Raw genomic sequence first — 26,275 nt, 5'->3', positions numbered from 1 at the left:
GAGAACGCAACATTCTTTCCCTGGTTCAGTGCTTTATAATTAGAAGCATCTCCGCAACACTCACTGTGCCTCTTTGGCTGATCTGGTACCAGAGGCAGCAATTATGAGAGTTGATGGGATGAGATCACGGGGCAGTGAGTGGAGGAGTCAGGAGTTGAACCCAGATATTTGTGCTTCCGCCTTCGTCCTGACGCAGCTGAGGAAAGCGTGTAGGCAAAACCGAGGCAGAGAAATCAGGTGGAGATGTTCAAGCATCTGGAGGCTGATGCTCAGAAGGCCAAGCTCTTCCTCTCCGGAGCTACCTGTTAAACATGTTTATTTAAATGTAGTGAATAGACTTCCTGTTAAATGTGGCAGGTTTAAACACATGGGCTTACCTCTGTTTCCTCTTAAAATCTAAAATGAGAGTAAAGAAATAAAACAGGTATAAATTTACAAGGAGAGAGAAAGTAGGAGGGAGACAGTAATAGACCAAAGGACCTGATGATGTTTTGAAACATGGGAAATGGATGGAGGCTCATTAACTCTCTTAGCAGAGAATTAGAAATTAATCAAATGTTCCTAGAGGGAGGGGCCAAGAAGCAGCCAAATTGTCCCCCAGAGCCCTGGAGGCTCAGGAACTCTCCTGGCACCGTGAAAGGCAAGGGTTGGGACGGACAGTAGGGGGACTGATCCAAAGGGCAGCTGGGTTGCCCTCCCCCCAGGGCACTCCCTACCCCTGGCGGCCAAGCAGCTATCCTTCTAGGGTAGAGATGGGTGCTACTCGAAGCAGCTTTGGGTCTCAGGGGCACTGGGGGAGGGTGGGGGGGGAAGGGTTGGACCCAAACGGGGTTAAGTGAAAAAGTCTACAGATGCTGCCAAGGGTGGGGGGTTATCATCCCGTGACATGGCAGACTTGTCACCCAGGAACCCTCAGAGAAGTCCATCCTTCTGACAGGTCCTGCCCATACCCACAGAGGTTTGAGCTACTAGGACTTCGTTTTTTCCAAATGGCATGTTCAAGAACTATTTTGTAACTGTTAGGAATGTGGTGTGCCTGGCACTCTGTGCTACTTTACCCCTCCAGAATACTTTTCTTTCTTTCTTTCTTTCTTTCTTTCTTTCTTTCTTTCTTCTTTCTTTCTTTCTTTCTTTCTTTCTTTCTTTCTTTCTTTCTTTTTTAAATAGTAAGGAGAGGCAAGAAGATATTTATAAAATAAAGAGGAACTCCCTCCCCAGCCCCATTTAAGAAGAGATGGAACCCACTTCTTTGAAGTCCCTGCTGTGCCCTCCCTGGTCGAGAAAACACTGTGCTGTCTTCACCATTCCCTTGCTTTGCCTTGTAATTGCGTTACCTAGGTTTGTATCGGTTTTGCATGTTTTTGAATTTTATAGAAATGGAATCATACCGTTTATTCAGTCACTCAATATTATGTTTCTGAGGTTTATCCAAATCAGTGTGTGTAGCTGTGGGGCGTTCCTTCTCCTTGCTGGATAGTGAACCACTGAATCTACCGCAATTTATTTGTCCCGTTTTGTCTCACGGGTCATTTTATCTGCCCCTACTGTGTGACTCCCTAAGATCCATCCATGGTCCTTGCTCTTCCACATAAATTTTAGAATCCACTTGTTAAGTTCCACCAATAAAAATCCCTTTGAGATTGTGAATGGAACCCAACTGAATTTACAGATCGGTTTGGGGAAAATCAGCATCTATATGAAATTGCATTTTTCAGTCATGAACATGGTGTATCTATTAGATGTTTTCAATAAAATTATATACTTTTTCTCATAAAGATCATGCCTCTTTTGGTTAGATTTCTTCTTTTTTTAATGTTTATTTATTTTTGAGAGAGAGAGACAGTGTGAGCAGGGGACAGGCAGGAGAGGGAGACACAGAATCCGAAGCAGGCTCCAGGCTCTGAGCTGGCAGCACACAGACTGACATGGGGCTCGAACCCACGAACTGTGAGATCATGGCCTGAGCTGAGGTCAGATGCTTAACCTACTGAGCCACTTGGGCGCCCCACATTTCTTCCTTTTTTATTCATTTTTGAGAGACAGCAAGAGCGCATGAGTGGGGGAGGGGCAGAGACAGAGGGAGAGAGAATCCCAAGCTGGCTTTGCACTGTCAGTGCAGAACCTGACTTGGGGCTCGAACTCACATCCCGTGAGACCATGCCCTGAGCCGAAACCAAGAGCCAGACGCTTAACCGACTTAGCTACCCAGGCGCCCCATGGTTAGATTTATTCTTAAGTATTTGATAATGTTTTGTTATTGTACATGGTTTATGCAAACAGATTGTGTACAGCAAACCAAAAACTTACCATTAACTTATAAACTCTTCTGAGTTTTCTATGTTTACAATAAAATCTGTGAGAAGACAGTTTTGTTTTTCCTTTAAAATTTTTATACCTTTTTTTTTTTTTTAATTTTTTTTTAATGTTTATTTATTTTTGAGACAGAGACAGAGCATGAAGGGGGGAGGGGCAGAGAGAGAGAGGGAGACACAGAATGGGAAACAGGCTCCAGGCTCTGAGCCATCAGCCCAGAGCCTGACGCGGGGCTCGAACTCACGGACCGCAAGATCGTGACCTGAGCTGAAGTCGGCCGCTTAACCGACTGCGCCACCCAGGCGCCCCTAAAATTTTTATACCTCTTAATCTTCTTGCCCCTCCTGTATGGGTAGAGGAAAAGTAGTGGGCACCCTGACTTCTTTCTGGCCTTTGAAGAAATCATTTCAATATTTCACTATAAAATATGTTCACGGTGGGTTTCTTTTAAAACAGATGCCCCTTCCTGTTGGGATGAGCACTGGGTGTTGTATGGAAACCAATTTGACAAATTTCATTAAATAAATAATAAAACAGATGCCCCTTAAGTTCCCTTCTAGTCCAAATACATTAAAATAATCTGTATTCTTTTACTTTCAATTGTCTTGTAAAAGCCTACAGATGGGGGCGCCTGGCTGGCTTAGTGGAGCGTGTGACTCGATCTCAGGATTGTGGGTTTGAGCCCCAACATTGGGTGTAGAGGTTATTAAAAAAAAATTTTAGAAAGAAGAGACCAGCCTATAAATGGATTTTTAAGTCTAGACAACACTGTCTTCCAGTTGAAACAGTCATTTATATTTATTGTAATTGATGTACCTGGAAAGATTTCTACTTTGTTATTTGTCCCACCTTTTCTTAGCTTTTAGTTTATCACCCTTCTTAAAGTTACTTTTTACTGGGGACAGAATTCTAGGTTAATAGTTATTTCCTCTCATATGTTGAAAATAATATTCTGTCTTTTGGTCTCCATTGTTGCTATTAATAACATCAGCTGTTATCTATTTGTTGTTACCCCTTTGAAGACACTTTTGTCTCCAACACTTTTAAGACTTTTTTGTCTTTGACATTCTGCAGTTTACTGTGATGTGCCCGTGTTGTTGTCTTTGTATTTACCCTAATGGTATTCCTTGGGTTTCCTGATTCTATGAATTGTCTTTCACCTATTCTAGAAAATTCTTAGCCACACCTTCACCTATTTTCTCTGCCTCTACTGAAACTCTGGACCTCTCTACTCCATCCTCCTTGTCTCTTAATAACTCATATTTTCTGTTTTTTTGCATTCTGGATTATTTCCACACATCTTTGGGTCTTTCTTCAGCTCTGAAACCAATCTATTTAGTTTGCTGTTTTTTTTTTCTTTTTTAAGTGGTTGTGCCGACTCTTCCATTGAGTTTTACATGTCAAATATCTTATTTCTCCTTCTAGTTGTTTGCTTTTCAGATTTGCTTGGTCATTTTATATGCTCTCTACTTCTATTTTAGGATCTTTTTCTTTAAATATATCAAAAGCACACATCTTATATTGTTTGGTAATTCCAGTAGTTTTTTTTTTTTAATTTTTAATGTTTATTTTTGAGAGAGAGAGAAAGAGAGAGCATGAGCGGGGAAGGGGCAGAGAGAGGGAGACACAGAATCCGAAACAGGCTCCAGGCTCCGAGCTGTTAGCACAGAGCCCGACACGGGGCTCAAACTCACGGACCCCGAGATCATGACCTGAACTGAAGTCAGATGCTCAACCGAGGGAGCCACCAAGTCACTCCTTAAATTGCCCTTCTTTTTCTTGTTTCCCAGAGTGGAAACTTCTAAATTACTGATTTCAGATCAACGCTACAAGTTTCCCTTTAAGCACTGCTTTTGCTGTATCCCACAAATTTGGTAAGTGTGTTTTCATTTTCATTTAGTTTAAAATATTTTTAAACTTCCCTTGAGATTTCTTTTTGACCCACATGTTATTTAGAAGGGTGTTGTTTCATCTCCACGTATTTGGGGGAAATGATGAAAATTTGGGGGATTTTCCAGTTACCCTTCTGTTAGCGATTTCTAGTTTAATTCCATTTTGACCTGAGAACAGACACTGTATTATTTCCAGTCTTTTAAATTTGTGAAGGCCTACGTTATGGACCAGAATGTGGTCTGTCTTGGTGAATGTTCCACGTGAGCTTGAGAAAAATGTGTATTCTGCTGATGTTGAAATAAGTCTATAGAAGTCACTTGTTGACTGATGGTTTGGTGACCTCTATATCTTTTCAAAGACATTATAGTTAAAGATTGACCACAGAACAGAAAGAGCTGAGAATTAAAATAGTGGAATTTTAAAAAACAGTTCCAGAGAAGAGCTGAAAGAAAAATTTCTCAGAACATAGAACAGAAAGACAATATGAGAGAAGAGAGAAGAAAAACAGACAATCAATCCTGTTCTCTCTGGAATTCCCATTTATCAGGTGCTCGGTTAATGAGAATTCCAGAGAAAAGAGAGAAAATGGGAGGAAATCGCTTAAGAAACAAAATTTTGTAGAAGTGAGGGATATACATTTCCACCTCACAGCACAACAAATAACGACACACATGTAAGTCATGTCCTGACATTTCAGAACAAGAAGGCCAGGAGCAAAAATGGCATGCAACTTCTCAACAGCATTACCAAAAATCAGAGCACAAGGGAATACCGCCGTAAAAATGATTTTCTTGCATGAAAACTATTTTCAACTTCAAATTTTATGACCTATCACACATGTATGTGAATGGGATAAAGAAATTTTTAGACAGTGTACTAAAATTTTTTAACTCTAGTGACTTTTTAAAGTCAGTACTGTGGATACACTCCACCAAATGAGGGGTAAAAGAACTGTAAGGATGAAGAGAAGGGGCCCAGGAGTCAGAGGCTCTAGTCAGGAGAAATAGTCTGCAGTAGTTCTAGAGAGCAAACAGTCCTCACTGAAGCAGGGGATGATGGAAAGTATCCAGAAAAACAAAGTAACTGTCAGAATGGATGAGGGAAGAATGAACAATTGCTACATATAGAAAACTAACCAAATGAAAAAAAAAAGGCAATTATTAACTCCATGAAAAATTAAAAGGTAATTTAATTATATCCCAATTTTGGCTCTGCAGGGAATAACTTTCATATAGTAAGATAAACAGCCATCTAAACAGTAAGTATTGATTTACCTAAAAACTGGGGAGAAAAGGCACAAAGTACCCCACAAGAGAGCTAAAGCCTCGCCTTTTACAATAGGGACCCAACAGATAGTGTCTAGAATGATAAATCAAGCAAGAGTAGTATAAGCATATTTTTAAGATAAATAGCTAATGGATACCTGGCTGGCTCAGTCAGTGGAGTATGCGACTCGTGATCTTGGGGTTGAGTTCAAGCCCCACCACTGGATGCAGAGATTACTTAAAAAAATAGCTAAGAGAACTGAAAATGATTGTAGCAAGGGAGCAGTAGTGGGGAATGGGGAGAATTTTCTCGTTATAAACTAATTCCATAGTACTAAGTAGGTACGTGGTTTTAGATAAATACTTTTTTAAAAGATAATAACTTCCCTCATCCCTAATGTACACAATCTCCTGGAGCTCCAACTTGTGAGTGCACTGGGTACCATGCACTCACTGTTCCTGGTTTCATATTGCTTTATGTATACTTGTCCACATCAGTGCAGTTCATGTATTTTTAATAATAGATACATAGTATTACATCACACAAACTCTCTTTAGGTGCTGGGCATAAGAAGCTTCTCCACTTCCATCATCATGAATAGCTACAAACTAGACTTGGTGTTCCGAGCTCACACAGTCATCACATGATTGGGGAAGAAGAGATTGTATGGTCATACGGCCCAGTGAAGAGCTAGCCCAGCCCCAGTGACAGAGCTCCAGCGATAAGGGGCTTACTACCTTCTAGAGCAGGCCTTTCCATCTCTGCCAAGCTCTCTTAGGAAGCTCTGCAGGTTAAACCTCCTGCTTCGTCCAACTGTGACCCACTTGGCTTGATCTAGAGACCCTTCACCACCCTGACCCAATTAATCTATGTCTACAAGCGGCCAGGGTCTGCACAGAGGAGAGGGATGGGCTCTTTGGTCCATACCCCATTCTTTCTTAACCTGGCCCCAGAATGCATTCCTTGGAAGGGTTTGGGGTGAGCTGAGAGCTGTGTCACCCCAATCCCTTGCTGGGGTCCTGGACAAGAGGTTATTGCCCGGCCATGGCAGTTAGTGTGGGGCCCTTGGTCTCAAGGGCAAAAGCCCTGCAGTTACTCCTGTCAAATCCCCCCTTTCTGGAGTGGAGTCCTCATTTCCTCTAGAGCGGCTGCCAAGCTCACAGGATGCTAGAGCTCAATTTGGTCACAAACTGCCTCATTTTACATGTGGGGAAACTATAGCCTAGAAGGATTTGGTTACTTCCCACAAGGCTGAGGTACCATATGCTAGGCTGCACCTGGTCATACAGAGGAAAAGACAGGTGCTCAGGGAGCAGGGTTCCTGGCTCCTAAGTGGTTCAAGGTGGCCCTGGTAGCACCAGCCTAACACTGGCCAGGGCTCAGGAGGCACTGAGGTCCGGGACTGTGGGTCTAGGGCCCTTGTGGTCTGAACATGTGCTTTCCCTCAGTCTTTAGCCTCACTCAACACCTCTGGTCCATGCCTTTCCAGCTAATGCCACTGCCCAGTAAACTTTCCACTTACGTGACTGATCTGGGCTCCAGGGCACAGAAGAGCAGTTCTGGGCTTCTGCCTCCTGTGCCACCTCCCCAGGGCCCGGAAACGCCTCTCCTGCGCACCCCAGCCCCACTTGTGCTCTAACTGAGCCTTCCTCTCCTGGGACGCTCTTTCTGGACACGCGCGACCAAGTCAGGAGCGGCAGTTGTGTGGTGTTCAGAAGCCCGGTGGGGGCTGGGGCCACTAGCTCCTGGCATGGGCGCCCTATGCTTTCCTGGCACCACCTCCTCCCTTGGCGATCTTCATGGAGCATCACAGGCCTGAGACTTTGGCTGAGGCCAAGATTTCAGGAAAGGCCCCTGTGGGGAGGCAACTACTCCCTAGGCTCCCTTGTTTGGCTCACAAGGAGAAATCAGAGAATGTGTTTTGCCTGTAATCTGACCAGCATCAGACAAGCCTCTGGAACCCCAGGGAGCAACAGGGGGCTCGGTCTCACCCAAGAAAAGCCTCTGATTACCCCAGGCCAGGCCGTGGCCAATTCTGGCCCGGGCCTGCAGCAACCCAGGAGTAATGTGCCTACAGAAAGCAGCAAAGGAGAAGGCTGGGCCCGAGCCCCTCATCTCACCTTGACCACTTCAGAGATCTTCCTTCGGCCCTGGGGGTGATTTCTGGACAAAAGTGGGGAGGATGAAGGACAGCAGTAGTCCGGTGGGCAAATGGCTGGGTTTTCCTGAGGGGGAAGGAGCTGAACCTCCTGGGTACTCACTGACCTGCTGCTATCGGTCACCCAGCAGTCAGGGTGGTGAGAATGGGGACACTTAGGAGAGGAGAAGGAAACCGTGGCCCCAACACACTGCTGCTCGGGGACTGGGCCATTGACTCTGCCCAGATGAGTGGAAGCGGCTGAATCTTCCTGGTCCCGATTCTACAGGGGCTTTAACACCAGTCCAGGGGTCAGGCGGCTGCCAGCCCCTCGCTCACAGGCATGTTGATGTGGGCACTCAGGAGGGGTGCACTCTGGCCTTCACGAAGCACCAGCACCTACGGAGGAAGTGCCGTGGCAGTAGGGGCATGCCCCCTTTACTCCCCGCTCCCTGCAAAGGCCAAGCCCAGCCTGGTCTGCACTGGTCCCAGTGACAGGCCACCAGGGCTCTGTCAAAGGGGATGGGGAGGCTGCAGACACCCACCCGGACCTGGCAGCCATGTGGGGGCCTTGTCCACCTCACTCTCACTGTCTCCCCGACGTGGTACCAACAGTGGGCGACCTACCTTGATAATGTCCGAGATGCCCTTGTCACTGAGACTCTCCACAAAGGTCTCTAGTGGGTAGCTGAGCCCTGGCACCAGCAAGGGGACCTGGGTTTGGCGACAGACAGGTAAGGAAATCAGCTCTCATGCCTGGACACTGTTTGGCAGATTCCAAAGCACTCTCACACCTGCTGTAGCAGCTGAATTCAGCATAGGCCTGGCAGGGCGGGTGGGGCTGATGGGCCCATTCACAGGGCATATGGGTTCAGTGAGGGGAGTGGACGCTCGAGGACCACATGTATGTCCAGGATTAAACTCAGACCAATCCCAGAGTCTTTCTCAGCCTCTGGTACTCCCAACTTAGGATCAAATTGGATCTGGGGGGGAAATTAGGCCCTTCACTCTGTGGAAAATTTTCCTTGGGGCAGAAAGAGGCTCCCATTCCCACCGCAGGCATGGCTGCGAGGCAGGATGGGCTCTGGGTTCTGGCTCTTCTAGAACCTTCCGTGTGGCTCCTTGAGACCTCTCTCAGGCTGGGAGAAAAGCAGCCAAGGCAGGTCATGGGCATTCTCCCCAGGGGAGGACCCTGCCATACCCCAGCCTGGTCTGTGGCTGTGGCCACCTGCCAGCTCCCTCACCACTGACCTGTTAGGGCTCTGTGGGCACCTAATCAGGCCCCAGCCTGGTCTTCCCCTCAATCCATGTCTCAGTGGGGCAGCCCAGTACCTTGAAGAAGGCCCGGGGCAGGGCGTAGAGCACCTCGTTGTACAGGAAGCAGACCAGCAGCCCCAGGATGGGTCGGGCTGCTGAGGTGTTCTGCAGGTGAAGTGTGAGCTTAAAGGTGGGACCCAGGCCCTGAACCTGTGGAGAAGTTGGGGTGGGTGGAGGAAGCCCTTAGGAACAGTGGCCTTGGGCAATGACTCCCAATGTGCCCTGGCCCTGTCCTCCTGCTTTGTCATCAATGTTCTCGAGTTACTCTGTTCCAACTGCTCTAATGTATCGTCCTGCCCCTCGAAAGGCCCCTCAGAAGCCCAGAGGCTAGTTCCTGTTTGTACAGGGATCAGCAAAGGCCAAGTGGGGGAAGGGGCTTGATGTAGACTGCACAGGAAGCTGGTCAGAGGCAGAGCTGGCCCAGAGACGAAAGCCCAGCTCCCACCTATGGCCTCACCACTGTCCCTGCCGCTCTCTTCCCAGGATCTGACTTCCTCCCACTCTCACCCTAGGGTAGGCACAGGGATTTCATGTTCCTCCCTTTCATTCTCAGTTGTTTTGTAGCCTCTCTCTCTATCTATCTACTTCCTTTAGGGAAAGAGAAATTGGAAACCCATTTGGGTCAGACAGCACGCCTCTGGGACCAATTTAGTCCAGATGACCTTGCGGTTTCTTGTGTCTGAGTGCAGGGTCTCCTCCTCCCGTGCACGTCTCAGGACTTCCCTTCCCTGTAGCAGGCAGTCCTAGCCCCCAGGCTGCCCACAGTTACTGAAACAAACAAACAGCTTTCTTCCTTGTACCGTAGCCGTCAGAGTCCCTCCAGTCCCGGGAAGAAATGTCCCAAGGTGACTACTTGTGTGCCCTGCCCCAAATGCGGGGGCTTGTTTTGAGGCACGGCATGGGCTGAAGGAGCTAGAGAGTGTGGCCCGCTGAGGGGAAGAGGCAGCACAGCAGAGGGGAGGAGAGAGAGCACCCTCCTACAGGAAGACAGACACTCGGTCTCTGGGCCTCTGGGAGGGGAGAAGGGGGCACAAGGCCTAGTGGGCTCAGAACTGGCTCTGGGGCTGAGGGGTTCCTACCCACCCTTGCCCTCTGCCCCTCTGGCCCCGAGGTGGCCTGACTGCCCCCTAGCCCTGGGTGCTCACCACAGCGTGCAGCTTGAGGGGCTCCCGGGCTGTCACAGACACAGGATTCAGGCTGGACTCAAGGGCCTGCACGTAGGCGCGGGCAGTCCGGAGGCGCAGCAGGTAGAGGTCGGTCTGGAAGGTCCGGTGCATGGCTGAGGAGAGGCGCACAAAGGGCTGGTGCCGGAGGGAAGGAGGGAAGGAGGGGGCAGAGGCAGGGGAGAGGGTGTCTTGCGCGGGCTGCTGTTCAGACAGCACAAGAGGAAGGCAGGGGCCGCAGGAGCTGGGAACGTGGGAAAGGGAGGACCAAGGTGCAATAGCCTGGCGTCGGTCCGGTGACACTGGACGCCGTGGGCCACACGCTGGCTGCCTCCTGCTTTCTGGTTTCCTACCACCGCACAATCCCACTCTCCGGGATGGCTCCTTCGATTTCGCCCTAAGGGCTAGTGTTCCCTTAAGTCTTGTCCTCGGTCCTCTTCCTCTATGCCCTGCCCCGGCTGTGAGCACTCCACTGAGGAACAGCCTCGAGCTCCTGAGGGTGGGGACTTGTCACTACCGAGGCCGCAGTGCCCCGCTCAGGACCGGGCCCACGTCCACTCTCAGTCCTGCTTCCAGCTGCCTGATGGTCACCACCCGGACGTCCCATCGACATCTCGAACTCAACACCGCGGACACGCACGTCATTCCCCCGACTCCGTCACTGCGTCCCCATCCACCAACGTGCCCAGGCTCACCTCTCACGGTTACTCATTTGCCAAGGTCTGAGGACTCTTCCTCAAAGCCGCCTCCAGAGCCCATGCCCTCTTCGTTCCCCCGGGACCCTCTTCCAGGCTTAGCACGCTGGCTTGCCAGTTGGTCCTCGCCCTTCCACGCGTGTCAGGCGCCTCCCACCCCTCAGAGGTCTCATGTCTGGACGTTAGCCTGTTAGCCCGTCTATTAGTCTTTCCTTTTTCCTCTAGTACTTTTACAACTTATTTTTAATTTACTCAGATTCATTTTTGTGTCTGGTATGAAGTAGAGTTCTAACTTTTTTTTTCTAGAAGCATGCAGTCCCAATTATGTTTTTTGGACAGGCTTTCCTTTCCCCACTAATTTGAAACAACACCTTTAACATAAACTGACTTTTCCCATACACGAGGGTCTGTTTCCGGACTTTCTAAATGTGCCCTGGATCGATATCAATCTCCGTATCACACCACAGCTGCTAATTCCTACAGCTTTCTAGTTCATATAGTTCCTTCTGCTGAGAGGCTATGTCCCCTCATTCTTTTTTTTTTTTTTTAATGTTTATTTATTTGTGGGGGGCAGAGGGGTGGTGGAGGGAGGGGCAGAGAGAGAATCCCAAGCAGGCTCTGCACCATCAGCCCAGAGCCTGATGAGGGGCTCAAACCCACGATGATGAGATCGTGACCTGAGCCAAAATCAAGAGTTGGATGCTTAACTGACGGAACCACCCAGGCACCCCAAAGGTCCCCCCTCATTCTTAAATTCCATCCCCCAGTTTCTTAGATTTACTGAAAATCAACTGGCAAGTCCTCAAAATAAACCCTATAGGGATTTTCACTGTAACATTGCTATGTTCCTAGATTAACTTTAGAAGCTGTTAATTAATCAGCAGCTTTAAAGCATTAGGTCTTGCTACCCTGAGAGTCTCATCATTGAAATATTCAGATGATCTTTTACGTTCTTGAGAGCAGTTTTATAACTTTCTTTCTTAGACTGACATTTTCTAGGGATTTTGTTGCCATTGTGAATGGAAACTTTGGATTTTCCAACTTGGTATATACCAAATTATTGAATTTTGCATATTTTACATTTGGTCACTTTAGAGAACTTCCTAATTATTTCTTGAATGTTTCAATTGTTTCTCTTGGATTCTCTCAGCTACAACAGCCTGCTAGCTCTTTTATCCTCTAATTTACCCCTTAAAACTATCAGCAAGGTCCCTTTATAAGACAGAGCTGGTCGAGTCACTGTATTTTTCGGCTTAACATCTTTCCCAGCCCCCACTACCTAGAATCAACCAAACATCTTAGCTTTGCACTCCAGGCCCTTTCGGAGCCAGCTCTGCCCTGCCTTTCCAGCCCCTGGTCTGGCCCCCCTGGCCTTCCTGCACTACACCCGCGACCACGTGGAAGATGCCACTGAAATCCAGGTAGGATCCTGTGACTCTACTCACACCTCTGCCTGAATCGCCCTTCCCTATCCTTCTCTGGCTGGTGGACTTATAATCATTTTAGGGTGAAGTCCAGTGTCACCTCTCTCTGAAGCCTCTCCCAGGCGCCCAGGCAAACTTCCTCACTCTTGTGAGTCTCAACAGCCCTTTGCAGAGACTTCTTCTACATCTGTCACGCATGTGAAATTAGCAAGGTAGACTGAGTTCCTAAGGTAGGGGTCTAAACCTATTTCAAGGCATTTGGCACAAGGCCTGGCATAATCCTGGGTACCGAATGAAGGGAAGAATGAATGAAAGAGCAAGAAAAACTGAATAGGAAAAGGAAGAACCCTGGTCAAATTCAGCTTCTCTCATGAGAATTCCTGCATCTAGAAGCAACTGTTCTCCCCTCTGCATTCGAAGGGCATGTGCCCTCACCCACAGGATCTCCCACCTTGAGGCAGTTATTGGAGGTAGGGGACACCTCCTAGGCTGTCTCTGGACTTCCAGAGGCAGGAAAGCTGCCTGGTTGCCCAGTGCTTGGGGCACCCAGGCGGGTTCACCCAGTTCTTGCTGCTTTAGAGCAATGCAGAAGGAAGAGGCAGGACCTGGCCTGAGACTCACCGGTGCCAGCCTCCCGCTCTCGCAGCGTCTGATCCACGTAAAGCCGGGTCTTTCGGGGCACGTTGAGTTTCAAGGCCTGGGCTGGTGGGGGGCCCGCCTCACCTCCCCCTTCCACAAACACTGCCGTGCGCTTCAGGATCTTGATAATCAGGCCACCGCCTAGGGAAGTGGACAGACAGAAACAGATCTGTCCTCCCCAGTTCTACCCTACATTCCCATTCCTTCCTCCCCAAACAATCTGCCTCATATAGACCCAATTCTGTCCATGTTTGTCTTCCTGCTGAGATTCTGGGTATCTAGAAGGAATAAAGGATGTTTTACTAATGTCCTACTATCCATCCGTTCATTCAGTAGTTACTTATTAACTATTATGATGTTAATAGTTAATTAACATAATAAATGTTAATTAAATATTGTGATGTCTCCTCAGACACTGAGGAGACTGGGGTGAACTGGAAACGCTGGCGCCTGCGAAGTGAAACCAAACTGCTGATGAGCTGGCCTCAGACAGGACATGTGTCTACAAGCCTTGCTTCCCAAACCCAGGCCTGCCTATGCTTCACATCCACATCTTCTTTCCTAGGATCTAGCCTGTCACCTTTGCGTCTAACTCTAAAACTCTTGCCAGGTCTAAGTCTGCTCACCTCGTGTGGTCATGATGAGGGTGTTATCTTCCCGCCCATACCGGCCAAAACAAAGGCTGGTCACTGCATCCTGTGGTGGAGACACCAGGACTTAGTTGGGAAAATACCATGGAGAGGAGAGCAAGACTGGGGTGGAGTGATAAGGCTGGGAGACCCCAGATATGATAGAATAAAGAGATGTGAGGTAAGGCCTGGGGCAATGCTGCCTCTGAAATATTTCCTCTATTTCTCATCTCCCATCCAATCTCACTGCCGCAGTCACAGTTCCAGACTGAATGTCATTGGGCTTCTGGGGTCACCTTTCTAACAGGTCCCCAGCCTGGTCTTTCTCCTTAATCTGTCCTTCACACTGATGCCTTTCAAAAATATAAACAGGATCGTGTCTATTTTCTGCCAAAAAATTCCCATGGCTTTTGTCCTCTTGGTTACAACAACTTAAGGCCTTCCACATCAGACTCCAACCTCCCTTTACTGTCCCTCTCCTCTTTACCCTCCTCCCACCCCTACAGCAGGCCTATAGTTCAAACCAACTGCTCTCAAACTTTACACATACACACACACACGTTTCACATGTGATATAACCTAAGCTTTCTTTCCTTTTTAATGCTTATTTATTTTTGAGAGAGAGAGAGACAGACAGACAGACAGACAGAGTATGAGCAGGCAAGGGGTAGAGAGAGAGGGAGACGCAGAATCCGAAGCAGACTCCGGGCTCAGAGCTGTCAGCACGGAGCGTGATGGGGGACTCGAACCCACGAACTGTGAGATCATGACCTGAGCTGAAGTTGGACGCTTAACTGACTGAGCTATCCCGGTGCCCCTCTTTTTCTTAAGTAGGCTCCATGCCCAATGTGGGGCTTAAATTTCCGACCCTGAGATCAAGAGTCATGTGCTCTACCCAGCCAGCCAGCCAGGTGCCCCCTCTGAGCTTTCTTTTTTATGTTGCTGGTTGTGGCCCGTTAAATTAATTTAATGACCCATAACTTAGTGTTTGAAAACTCTAATCCAAATTCCTCAAGCCACCTGTATTCCTTAATCAAGAACATTCATGCCTCTCAGCCTTTGTTCATGCTGTTTTCAGTCTGGAATATTCTTTATGTATTCACTTGGCAAATTGTTTCAAGGCCCAGAGGAACTGCCACTTGCTATGAAATGGCTTGTGAGTTCCACCCCCATTTATCCTTCACCACCCCCCCCCAGGTGCTAGGCCCCTCTGTGCTTTTTCACTACTTTGTTCCGCTTTAGACTTGCTTGTATTTGAATTAGCGGTGTCTCTGGCTAGCTGTCATCTTAAATTATAAATTCCCTGAAGGCAGGATTTAGACATTGTTTTATCCCCCACATGGGCTGTGCACATGAGATGCTCAACAAATGTTTCTGAGATACATCAAAAGTCAAGGGCATCAGGTGGGGATCAGGAGAGGCAGCTAAGAAGCCCCAGAGGTGGGACCAGAACAAAGCGGAGTCAGCAACTCACCGGGGTGCGGATGACATTGAGCAGGGTCTTATCACGGTAAATGCGGACTTCTCCATTGGCCAGCCCAGCCATGACGGCCTGCAGGCCCCGGGAGTGCTGCTCCAGGAGATTCATGGTCAAGATGGCTGCTGGCATTTGCACTGTCCACAGCTTTTTACCCTGGGAGAGAAGAGCTTCTTACCCTGGAAGCGTTCAGGACACAGGTGGAAAGAAGGGGTGGCTGGAGTTGCAGGGAAAGAGACACCAGAAGGAATCGCTTGCTAAGGGGGACCAGAGACACATACATGGAGGGGCTGGGGGGTGATGCTTGCCCAAAGGCCACACCTTGTGGGTGAAGCCATGCAGGCTGTCTTGGGTGCTGCCCACCACCAGGACCTTGTGTACCCGGACAAGCCCCACAGGCTGGGCGCTCAGCTCGATGCAGTACTTGGGGCGCTTGGCGTCTCTGTGGAATAAAGACATACTCTCCAAGCTCCAGAGCCTCTCCAAGCCTCGCCTTCCCTGGCTGACACTCCTCTTTCTAAGCCCCACAGACTATCCCTGAAGGAACCTGGGCCCCAAAGTAGATGACCATAGTATTGTTTCCACGTTTACCACTTAGCAGCTGTGTGACCTTGGATAACATGAAGTGTGTTTTCTTTCCCAGTCTCCCTGCTGCCTTCACTACAGTGATTTGTGTGATGACCTGGCATTTAATGGTTTACAGTGAGTGTACTTAGGCTAGGTGAAGTGCCACTGGACTTAGGCAGTGGAGCAATTTATCAGAAATGCATTGAGAAGTCTGCTATGTGTAGATGCACTGTTTTCAGTTTCCCAGCTTCTAAATCGTAGTTTCTCTTATCAAGAAAGTAGGGGTAATTCCTGCCTACTAATCACAGGCTATGGCTCCCCTTTCTTCATATGATGGCCATCAGATGATCATATCCCATCTGATGACCCATCCGAGAGCCTCCCTCTGGTCTCTGGTCCTCCTTCCAATCTACTCTCCACCCAGCAGAGTAATCTCTTAAAAATATAAATGGCTCATAATATTCTTCTGATTAAACCCCATAAGAGTTTTCAAACTCAAAATCTTTATCATGTCCTAACAGGCCATGCCTGGTCTGCACACATCTCTTTCCACCCTCCCCCCTGACCATCAAGCTTGAGGAGCACATGGCAATGTCTTTTCTATCTTGAATTTGCTTAAGTTTTCTCTGCTTACAACACTTCTTCCCCACTTTTGGAATAACTGGCTCCTTCTTAACCTTCCAAATTATCTCCATAGACAGGTGTTCACTGATCACCTTGGCCCTATTATTTTTGCCCACTGAGCTTGCATTTTTCCTCCAAAGCATGCATCCAATTCGAAATACATCTTGCTTGGTTGACTTTAACATCTGTCTTCCCCTGAGGGCAGGGCCTATGTTTAGTTTATATCATTTAGCAATACATCCTCTATGCTTTATATAATGCTTAAAACATGGTAGGTGCTCCAAAATATTTCTTTAATTAGAAAATGATTATCAGCCTAAAGCATAAAGAAGTGTCACATACCTATAAAGCAATACAGCAAATGGGAGGCTGTTTTTGTTTCTTCCCATCACTGACTGCACTGCTCACGTGCTACAGCCACCTTACCCAGTCTCTCACTTTGCCTGCTCATCACACAGGCCTGCAGGTGGCCCCCTATGCACGTGAGCTCACCTTCCTAGCCAAGTTCCCAGCTCTTTCCACTCCCAAATACCAGCCCCAAAGCCCCTGAAACCAGCCGGTTTCTGAGATGTTCCTTCTGGCCCCACAGACCACGATGCAGTTACCTTCTCAGGATATAGATGTTCCCGTTGCGGCAGGCAGCAGCAAGCCGGAACTCCACATCAAACTGGCCGGAAACATCCAGGAAGACGGGGACGCTGGGTAGGCTCATCTGCAAAAGAGAGGCTCAAACATCCCAATTTTTCTGGTGCCCATCCTTCCCTACCTTGAAATAACGCCTGTGAGTTGGTTCCTTGTCCAAAGTCCCAATCTCCTCATCGTCACCCTGCTGGTCACAGTTTTTGTATACTTTTCCCGGAGGGAAACTCGGCAACAGTTTTGTCTATACCTTTGACAAAACTATGCCACTTCTAGGAATGTACCCTAAAGACGTATTTAGATAAACATGCACAGGGGTTTGGGCAAGGAGGCCTACTGCACTGGTGCTGACAGTAGTGAAAACTGAAAACAATGTAAACATACAATGAGTGATAAGGTAAATAAATTATGGTCCATTTATATAATGGATGTTGTGTGGCCTTTAAAGAAGCTAATGTGGTTTTATACAGATATAGAAAGACACTGATGAGTTCCTAGTATGTGAAAAGAGCAGGTTACGTGATCCTTACCACAAAGCCGTTTTTGTAAAAAAAAATTTATTTATGAGTTATATATCTGTGTCTCAATATAAAAATGTCCAGAAAGACATGCCAAAACTTTAATAGTAGATATTGTGGGTGGTGGTATTTTTGGACATATACTTTTTTCTTTATGCTCATCTACATTTTATAATTTTTCTACAATGTGTATTACCAAGAACTAGGGGCGGGAGATGGGGGAGGGAGTAGAGGGAGGGAATGTAGCCTGGGCCTCAGCTGTGCCGAGGGCCTGGCCCCATACTGACTGACCTTGGCCAAAATGATGAAGGCCTCTGGGTCCAACACCAGGAGCTCCTTGTTCTCAGTGCCCAGCACCAGGCAGGAAACAGCATCCTCGTCAGCCAGGTTCTTCTTCAAGGTGGTCATGGTGGTGATGACTGTCTGTAGAAGAACTCCAGGAGTCAGCCAGGGGGTCCCCACCCACCATCCCCACAGATACCCCAAGGACACCACAGGAGGGAAGAAAGAGAGCAAAAGAGGAGGAAGAGTATCAGAGATGTGATGTAAGTTTTATGTACAAAAGTATTTATGGCAACAAACCTAACTTTTTTTTTTTTTCAAAAAAATTTTTTTGATATTTATTTATTTTAGAGACAGAGCACAAGCCGGGGAGGGACAGAGAGAGCCAGAGACAGAATCCGAAGCAGGCTGCAGTCTCTGAGCTGTCAGCACAGAGCCCAATGTGGGGCTTGAACCCACGAACCACGAGCCTGAGCCGAAGGCAGACACCCAACCGACTGAGCCACTCAGGTGCCCCAGCAACAAACTTAACTTTCTAACAACAGAGAACTGTTTAAGTCAATTACAAATTTCCATCTGATCAAAAACCACATAGTCATTAAAGAAAAATCACACTTTTAAAAGAAGATTCAATGACAGAGAGAACGCTTCTAACGTATTCAGAGAAAAAATGGGTAAAATGTTGTTAGTATAATCCTCGTTTAAAAATATATGAATAAAAAAGCACATGCTGGCAGGTGAAACTCATTTACTCAAATTGGTTCTATCTGGACAATGAAATCACAGGTAATGTTTAATTTCTTCATTGTGCTTTTGTAGAATTTCTACAGTGGGCACATGTTCCTTTTATAATTGTGATTGGAGAGAAAACTTTTCTTTTTTATTTATTTTTAATGTTTATTTATTTTTGAGAGAGAGACAGAGTGTGAGCGGGGGAGGCGCAGAGAGAGAGAGGGAGACAGAATCTGTAGCAGGCTCTGGGCTCTGAGCTGTCAGCACAGAGCTTAGACTGACATGGGGCTCGAACTCATGAACTACAAGACCATGACCTGAGGACGCTTAACCGACTGAGTCACCCAGGCTCCCCTGGAGAGAAAACTTTTAAAAGAGAAGAGGATGATCCCTTTTTTAGGAATTTGTCCTATGAAAATAATTTAGCAGGACCAAAATTTTCTCTGGATAAAACTGCTCATTGTGTCTTTTTTTTTTAATGTTTATTTTTATTTATTTTGAGAGAGAGAGAGTGTGCATGAGCAGTGGAGGGGCAGAGAGAGAGGGAGGGAATCCTAAGCAGGCTCTGTGCTGTCAGCACAAAGCCTGACTCAGGGCTTGATCTCACAAACGGTGAGGTCATAACCTGAGCCAAATGAAGAATCAGACACTCAATCAACTGAGCCACCTACTCAACCCGTGTGATTATCTTTAAGATTAAAAAAGAGGAATCATTCTCAATGCCTAGTGGAAAGAAAAAGGTTACAGAAACGTGGATGTTAATGGTTCCCAATTATATAGCTATGACATATATCTTGGAAAGATTGCCTCACTCCCCTAAACTGCATCTTTGAAGCAATAATTAATTCATTTCATGATTTTATACGTACTCAAAGATACTGACACCAGCGGATTTAAGCTGCTGATCAGCAGGAGACAATATTTCCCACAGAATTGGTCTAAGGCTAGCCAAAAGCTGAGGCATGCGTTGGCCAATGTGTTGGCTCAAGTGGCTTCTACAGGAAGTGGAAGGTTCCCATGAGGCTTTCAAAAATGCAGAGAACAGCTCTGGGATGGGACTGAGGGTCAGCCCCTAGGTCAGGAATCACTAGAGTTTACTGAACAGGTTCATCAATAAAACCATTAAAATGATAATTAAGAAAAATATGAAGTGAACAAAAGGGATACATTTCTTAGCTAATGACCTGCATGTGAACAGTTACATAAACTATGAATGAAATAATTGACAATTAAGGAAATAATCAAGGGGACATTAAGAATGGAGTTCTTTTCTTTAAATTTAAACCTTTTTTAAAAATTTATTTTAGAGAGGGGCGCCTGGGTGGCTCAGTCGGTTAAGCATCCGACTTCGGCTCAGGTCATGATCTCGCGGTCCGTGAGTTCGAGCCCCGCATCAGGCTCTGTGCTGACAGCTCAGAGCCTGGAGCCTGCTTCACATTCTGTGTCTCCCTCTCTCTCTGACCCTCCCCCATTCATGCTGTCTCTCCCTGTCTCAAAAATAAATAAACGTTAAAAAAAATTAAAAAAAAAATTTTATTTTAGAGAGAGAGAGAACAAATGGGGGTGAGGGGCAAAGGGAGAGAGGGGGAGAGGGGGAGAGAGGGAAAAGGAGGGAGGGAGGGAGGGGGGAGAGGGAGAGGGAGAGGGAGAGAGAGAAAGAGAGGGAGAGAGAGAGAGAGAGAGAGAGAGAGAGAGAGAGAGAATCTCAAGCAGGCTCCACGCTCAGTGCAGAGCCCAACATGGGGCTTGATCCCACAACCCTGGGATCATGACCAGAACTGAAATCAAGAGTCGGATGCTCAACTGACTAAGCCACCCAGGCGCCCCAAGAATGGAGTTCTTAAAGACTGTTTAAATGCTCAAGATATAATGTTACATACTCAAGGAAAACAAATTATAAAGCATATTTGTAAGAAAATGTACCAAAATGGTAAGAATGGGTACCACTGGGTAGTAAGATTATAGTCATTTCTCCTTTATACTTCTCTTTATTCTCTAATGAAAATATGTTATCTTTACTCTTAAGAGAAGAAAAGGTATGTAAAGTTCTGTAACTACATATGTTAATTCAAAGCTGCCACTGTTGACTGGAAACGTAAGGCCCTGCAGCTTTGTGACCATTACGTGTGGCAGGGGCTGGAAAGGAAACTATAAAGTGACACTAGCGGGGGTTGGTTGTAGAATTTACCACTGATGTTATGAGGTCTTTAAAAAAATTGCCCACCTTTTTTATAGGGAAATAAAGAGCAAAGGGGCATTACCTGCCGCTTGATGGACTTGGATTTGTGCTGGCTCACAAATGCCTCCATTTCACTCAGCTCCAGCTGTAGAAACCTGCACACACAGAGAACTGGCACCTGCATGCCCTGGGCCTACTTCCCTCCACAGGTCATTCCACAGCCACTCCCTCCCCCTGGAGCTTCTGGAGCCCCGGTCCTCCACAGGGCCCTTACCTGAGTGACTGTACCGACAAAGGCACCTCTGCCTTCTCCCTGAAAGGAGAGGGGCAATCGTGGCAGATTTAGTTGAGGAACAGGGTCCTGGGGTTCAGACCAAGCACGGGAGGGATGAAGGAGAAGGGGTGGGGGGTTAAGGGAGGGGTGGGAGGCATATGAAGGGGAAAGTGGGCTCTCACCGGATGCCTTCCAGCATCTCCTTCAGCGTCAAGGGGTCAATCCGGTCCTGTGACAGCAAGGGAATAAGGTTAAGTCTGTGAGCTCCAGAGGCAGGCAGGGAATGAGGATGACTCAGTGGCGGCCATCTTTGCCGTCTCATTCCCATCCCCGACATCACTTACCTCCTTGGCCTGGTTCCAAAGATCTTGTTCCAGGGGGTTTGGCGGCAACTGGGGCAGGCTGAACTTGAAGTAGGGCCTAAGATTCTTATACACATACACACAAGGGCCTGAAGCGAGTGCCAGAGCTGGTGTCCGGGGTTCATGTTGCTCCATAAGGAAGGTGGCGGCCGCAGCTGGCAGTGCAGGTAATGGGCTTTCAGTCAGCACTGTGGGTCCTTTGAGCACCTTCAGGCGGGGATGCTGCCCACCTGGGCCAAGATCCCCCACCACCAGCTGTAGAAAGAGGCTGGCTTATTCCAGGCTCAGGGTCTAAAGACCTCTCCACTGACCCCCTTCTTGGGCTTAGCCTTTTTGCCAGTGCACATTCATTCACTCCTATATCAATGTACCAAAGGTGTGGGGCAAGGAGACTCTGCAAAAAGGCTTGCAAGTTATATGACCTTGGGAGAGTTGATTAAACTTCCTGAGCCTCAGTTTTCCTACCCGCAAAATGGGAATACCTATCTCATGACACTTGTAGTGAAAATCAAATGAGGTAATGAATTAAGCAACCTGGTGAAGGCTAGTGAGGAGTAGGTGGCAGATGATGTTTTCGTTATTCATTTGGGAATCACTTCTTCAGAACCTGCTCCATGCCAGGCACTATTCTAGAGAGTGAACAGTGGCTAAAGTCAGTGAGGTGCTGGAAACTCATATCTGGGCCTCTGAAGCCTGGCTTCCAAATGGGAAGAGAACACAAGCATGCATGCAGACAGGATGTGCTCTGTGGACAGAGAGAAGAACCAAGCTCCCCAGTCTCTCTTTTCCACCCTCCAAACTATCCTCCAAGCTACTGTGTCTGCCAAGCAAGCCCATTCTCCCAAGTGAGGCCTTCAAGGCCTCTCTGATCTGGCTTCCAACCTGTTTTCCATCACCTTCCAATCTATGCTATTCTCCAGCCAGGATGGGGGCTGCCACAGAGCATCTGGATTCTGAGAATGTACAGTGTGCCAGGAGCCACAGCAGGCACTACATGCATCCTTTCATTTAGTCCTTTCAACAACTCATGGGATAGGTACTATTATTAGCCCCATTGCACAGATGGGGAAGCTGTGACTTAGAGATGTTAGGTAAAAGTCACTCAAGCAAGTGGCGGAGCTCGGACTGGAATCTAGGTCTGTCTGAGTCTAAACCAGTGGTATTGACTACTATTTTACTTACTTACTTACTTACTTACTTACTTATTTATAGAGTTTGAGTGTGCGTGAGCAGGGGAGGGGCAGAGAGAGATGGAAAGAGAAAGGATCCCAAGCAGACAGCACTGAGCCCGACTTCGGGCTTGAACTCACAAACTATGAGATCCTGACCTTAGCCAAAATCAAGAGTTGGACACTTAACCTAATGAACCACCCAGGTGCCCAACTACTACTTTTATTGGCTTTCCCTTTCTAACTTCAAATTTACTCTTTCAAAATATGCTATAAACTTCCAAGTCTCTGTGCCTCTACTTGTGCTGTTCCCTCTGACTGGAATGCTTCCCCCCTCCCCTCTTCCATACCTTCTTGATACATTTCTTTCATCCTTCAACACCCAGTTCACATGTCACTGCCTCCTGGTGCCTCCAGATAGATTTCACTATTCTCTCCCTGCTGCTCCCATAATACTTTCCATATATTCAATTTTAACATCCTTTTGTTTACTCCATAAAAATTTACTGAGTACCCAATTTGGGCCAGGCACTGGGCTAGATTCTGGGAATCAACAAACTAGCTCTTAAAAGTTATTTCACAAAAGCATCGAATATTTCACATTAGTTATTGGAGCTGTGATTTCTACACCTTTCACTCCTATAAATCCAGTGCCAAGCACACACTAGGTATTCACTCCATATCGATGGATAAATTAAGGGCAGTGTCTGTATCTCTTCCCGACTGTGTACTGATTCATTTCTTTTTTTTTTAAGCATAGTTTTTTTTTTTTTAATTTTTTAAGTCTTTATTTATTTTTGAGAGAGAGACCAAGTGTGAACAGGCGAAGGGCAAGGAGAGGGAGACACAGAATCTGAAGCAGGCTCCAGGCTCTGAGCTGTCAACACAGAGCCTGATGTGGGGCTTGAACTCACAAACTGTGGGATCATGACCTGAGCCGCTCAGATGCCGAACCGACTGAGCTACCCAGGCACCCCCTGATTCATTTCTGACTTTAGTGTCTGCATAATGCCTGACACACAGTAGAGGTTCACTGCACACTTGCCAAATTGCAGAATGCTTTAAGCACAGGAATTGGGGGCATATGTCCACTGAATTCTCCTGTACTCTCCGTGAAGCATAGGGTTCCAGACCTATCTTCTAACTGCCCAAATAACATGCCCACTGTGGGTTCAGTGCCCATGGTTGAGCCATAGTGGAACAAACACATGACTGGGAATGCAACCAGACCCAGGTCTGCCACTTTTTACAAACTCACTAAGCTTATTCAGTCTGAATCTATTTTCCCATTAACAAATTGGGAATAAATATGTATGTATGTATGTATGTATGTGAAAATGTTCAAAGAGGGTCTACTCCAGAAATGGACACTCAATATATGTTAACCCACTTCAAGCCCCAAATATTTCTCAATCTTTTAAAAACCTGTACCTTTAATTTTAAAATTTATTTATTTATATTTTATTTATCTTGATGTTTTTATTAAACTTATAATTTAACCTTTTTATGATTTAAAGTTTTCAGTCATATACAAAAGCAGAGAGATTAATATAATGAACCCCCAAATACCATCCAGTTTCAATAATTAGTAACTCATGGCTAATCTTAAAATCTATGCTCATTATTTATTTTAATTTTTAATGTTTACTTATTTTTGAGAGACAGAGACAGAGCATGAGTAGGGAAGGGGCAGACAGAGAGGGAGACACAGAATCCAAACCAAAGCAGGCTCTAGGCTCTGAGGTGTCAGCACAGAGCCCGATGTGAGGCTCAAACCCATGAACTATGAGATCATGACCTGAGCTGAAGTCGGACGCTTAACCAACTGAGCCACCCAGGCGCCCCTATTTATTTATTATTTTAGAGAGAGGGAGAGCATGCAAGCGGTGGAGGGAGCAGAAAAAGAGAGAGACAGAATCCCAAGTAGGCTATACTCAGTGCAGAGCCCTAGGTGGGACTCCATCCCGTGACCCTGGGATCACTACCTGAGCCAAAAACAACAGTCGGACATCAACGACTAAGCCAATCAGATGCCCCTTGCTCTTTTAATAAACACAAAACTCTCTCTTCCCTCCCTTCTATTTGCTCTCCAGATTCCAACGCCCCACTCCCAACCAACGGATGTGCCCTTCCAGCAAGGAATTATGTCAAGTTAACAAAATTAAGAGGCTTTGTCTTGGCAGAATCCCCAGCAGCATTTTGTTCTGCTTTGCTTTCTGCAGTCTGTATTCTGAAATCAACAAGTCCTCTTCACCGTCCACATAAAAATAAAATTTAACACTAAATGTACTTTTTCAGGGTACATGAGCTCCAGATTACGCTGAACTCCTTTGGAGCCATCAGGAAACCTCATTTCTGATATCTCCCCACCCCCCAATTCTCTTTCAGCTGAGGGGATATGCTTACCTTGTACTCCCCATCCCCATGCAAATCTGCCAGCGCTGGAAAACACAAAAGGGCCATAAACCGGGGTTTCAGAAGCTTTGAGGCTTCACTACAGAACCATTATTTGACCCCTCCACCCCACCCCACTCCCCCCACCCAGAAGCAGGGGTTCCTGGTCCCAGAGACTCACCCAGGCAGCTGGAAAAGGTGTGGATGTTGGCCACGGGGTCGTAGTGTGCGTCCAGCCATTTCGAACTGGCCTCGTTGCTGGGAGAGGAGGGAAAGAGTTGGGCGCTGAGTCCCAAGGGAGAGTAAGAAAACTTTGAGGGGGCTAGTCTCAGAGTGAAGTGTGTAGGGCGCTCTGAAATGGGGATACAGAACCTCTGGGTCCAAGTCCAGGCTCCACCACAGGCTCCCTGAGTGACCCCGAGTCACACACACGCATATTCACTCCTTGGGCCTCAGTTTCCCTACTTGATCCCTAAAATCCGTTCAAGGACACCCGGTGCCTTCCGAGAACCGCAGGTGCCCAGATCCCAGGGCCCAAGACCCCCTCTTTACATTTATAGGAAAGGAGGCCTCGAAGACCCCGGCCTTCACCTCTCAGCTCGGCCGCAGTCGGAATCAGACGAAGACGCAGCAGCCATCTTCGCAGACGTCGCCTTGGCAACCGGCTTCGGCCAGCCGCAGCGCAACGCCCAATAACGCCCGGGCTCGGGGAAGCGCGCGTACAAAGGTTCCGGGCACTCAGCTTTCCGGCCCAGGGCAGGGAGGTCACCGTGCGGCAGACGCTGCACTCGGTTGAGCTTCTGCCTGCTGAGGCGCAGTCTCTCGTCCCAGCTCATAGGTTTTACCTTTGCTCCTTCCCAGCCTGAACTTGGGGGCCCTGGAATCTCTGGGTTATTGACAGGACCCTCTGGCCTCAAGGCCTGGAGGGAAGCCCTTCTAGTGTTTATGAGCAGTGAGAGTAACTGCTTACCCTCTTCATCCTCATGGTTAACCGGGCTGGAAAGGTTCTATGTCCTTTCTTCCCATCTTGCTCTAGCGGTCTGGGCTCGGAGAAACAAAACACGGGGTTAAGAGATTAAATCCTAGGATTGACTGACGTTGAGAGTTTCTATAGTTTTTAGTCTCCTGTAATGTTTTATTTTTAATTTTTTTAACGTTTATTTATTTTTGAGACAGAGAGAGACAGAGCATAAACAGGGGGAGGGTCAGAGAGAGAGGGAGACACAGAATCGGAAACAGGCTCCAGGCACTGAACCATCAGTACAGAGCCCGACGCGGGGCTCGAACTCACGGATGGCGAGATCATGACCTGAGCTGAAGTCAGATGCTTAACCGACTGAGCCACCCAGGCGCCCCTCCTGTAATATTTTAAAATACAGGAAATGCCACAAAGGAGGACTGCAAAAATGGTTCTGTGTTCCTCTTTGTGTTTGTCTTGTACCATCTAGAGGTGATATCAAAATCCTATTGTAGAGGGGAGCCTAAAACTGACCTTCCTTCCCTTCCCCAGGGCTCCCGTTACCCTCCTGGGAACAAATGAGAAGTGAGGCAAACGCAAGGATTCACACAGATCACAAAGATG

The 26,275-nt window shown here is 47.3% G+C and overlaps 1 protein-coding gene across 1 annotated transcript; it reads right to left on the bottom strand.

Annotated features, from left to right (window-relative positions):
- Positions 1-15: 15 nt before the first annotated feature.
- On the bottom strand, positions 16-25,342 carry BBS1 (Bardet-Biedl syndrome 1). Its single transcript, XM_047070701.1, has 18 exons — positions 25,285-25,342; positions 24,875-24,951; positions 24,706-24,740; positions 21,113-21,385; positions 20,951-20,997; positions 20,769-20,807; positions 20,577-20,649; positions 17,593-17,724; positions 16,750-16,856; positions 15,275-15,395; positions 14,951-15,109; positions 13,474-13,543; positions 12,830-12,988; positions 10,072-10,205; positions 8,942-9,076; positions 8,237-8,323; positions 7,593-8,008; positions 16-302 (listed from the first exon to the last, which is right to left on the bottom strand). Exons 1-17 carry the CDS (start codon positions 25,329-25,331, stop codon positions 7,922-7,924), a joined length of 1,782 nt encoding a protein of 593 aa, XP_046926657.1. The 5' UTR covers positions 25,332-25,342; the 3' UTR covers positions 16-302; positions 7,593-7,921.
- Positions 25,343-26,275: the final 933 nt, after the last annotated feature.

This window comes from Lynx rufus, unplaced genomic scaffold (genome assembly GCF_022079265.1).
Source record: "Lynx rufus isolate CCGP_SWC_20201006 ecotype Redwood Valley unplaced genomic scaffold, mLynRuf1.p SCAF_9, whole genome shotgun sequence".
NCBI lineage: Eukaryota > Metazoa > Chordata > Mammalia > Carnivora > Felidae > Lynx > Lynx rufus.
This window is presented reverse-complemented; position numbering and strand designations above follow the sequence as displayed.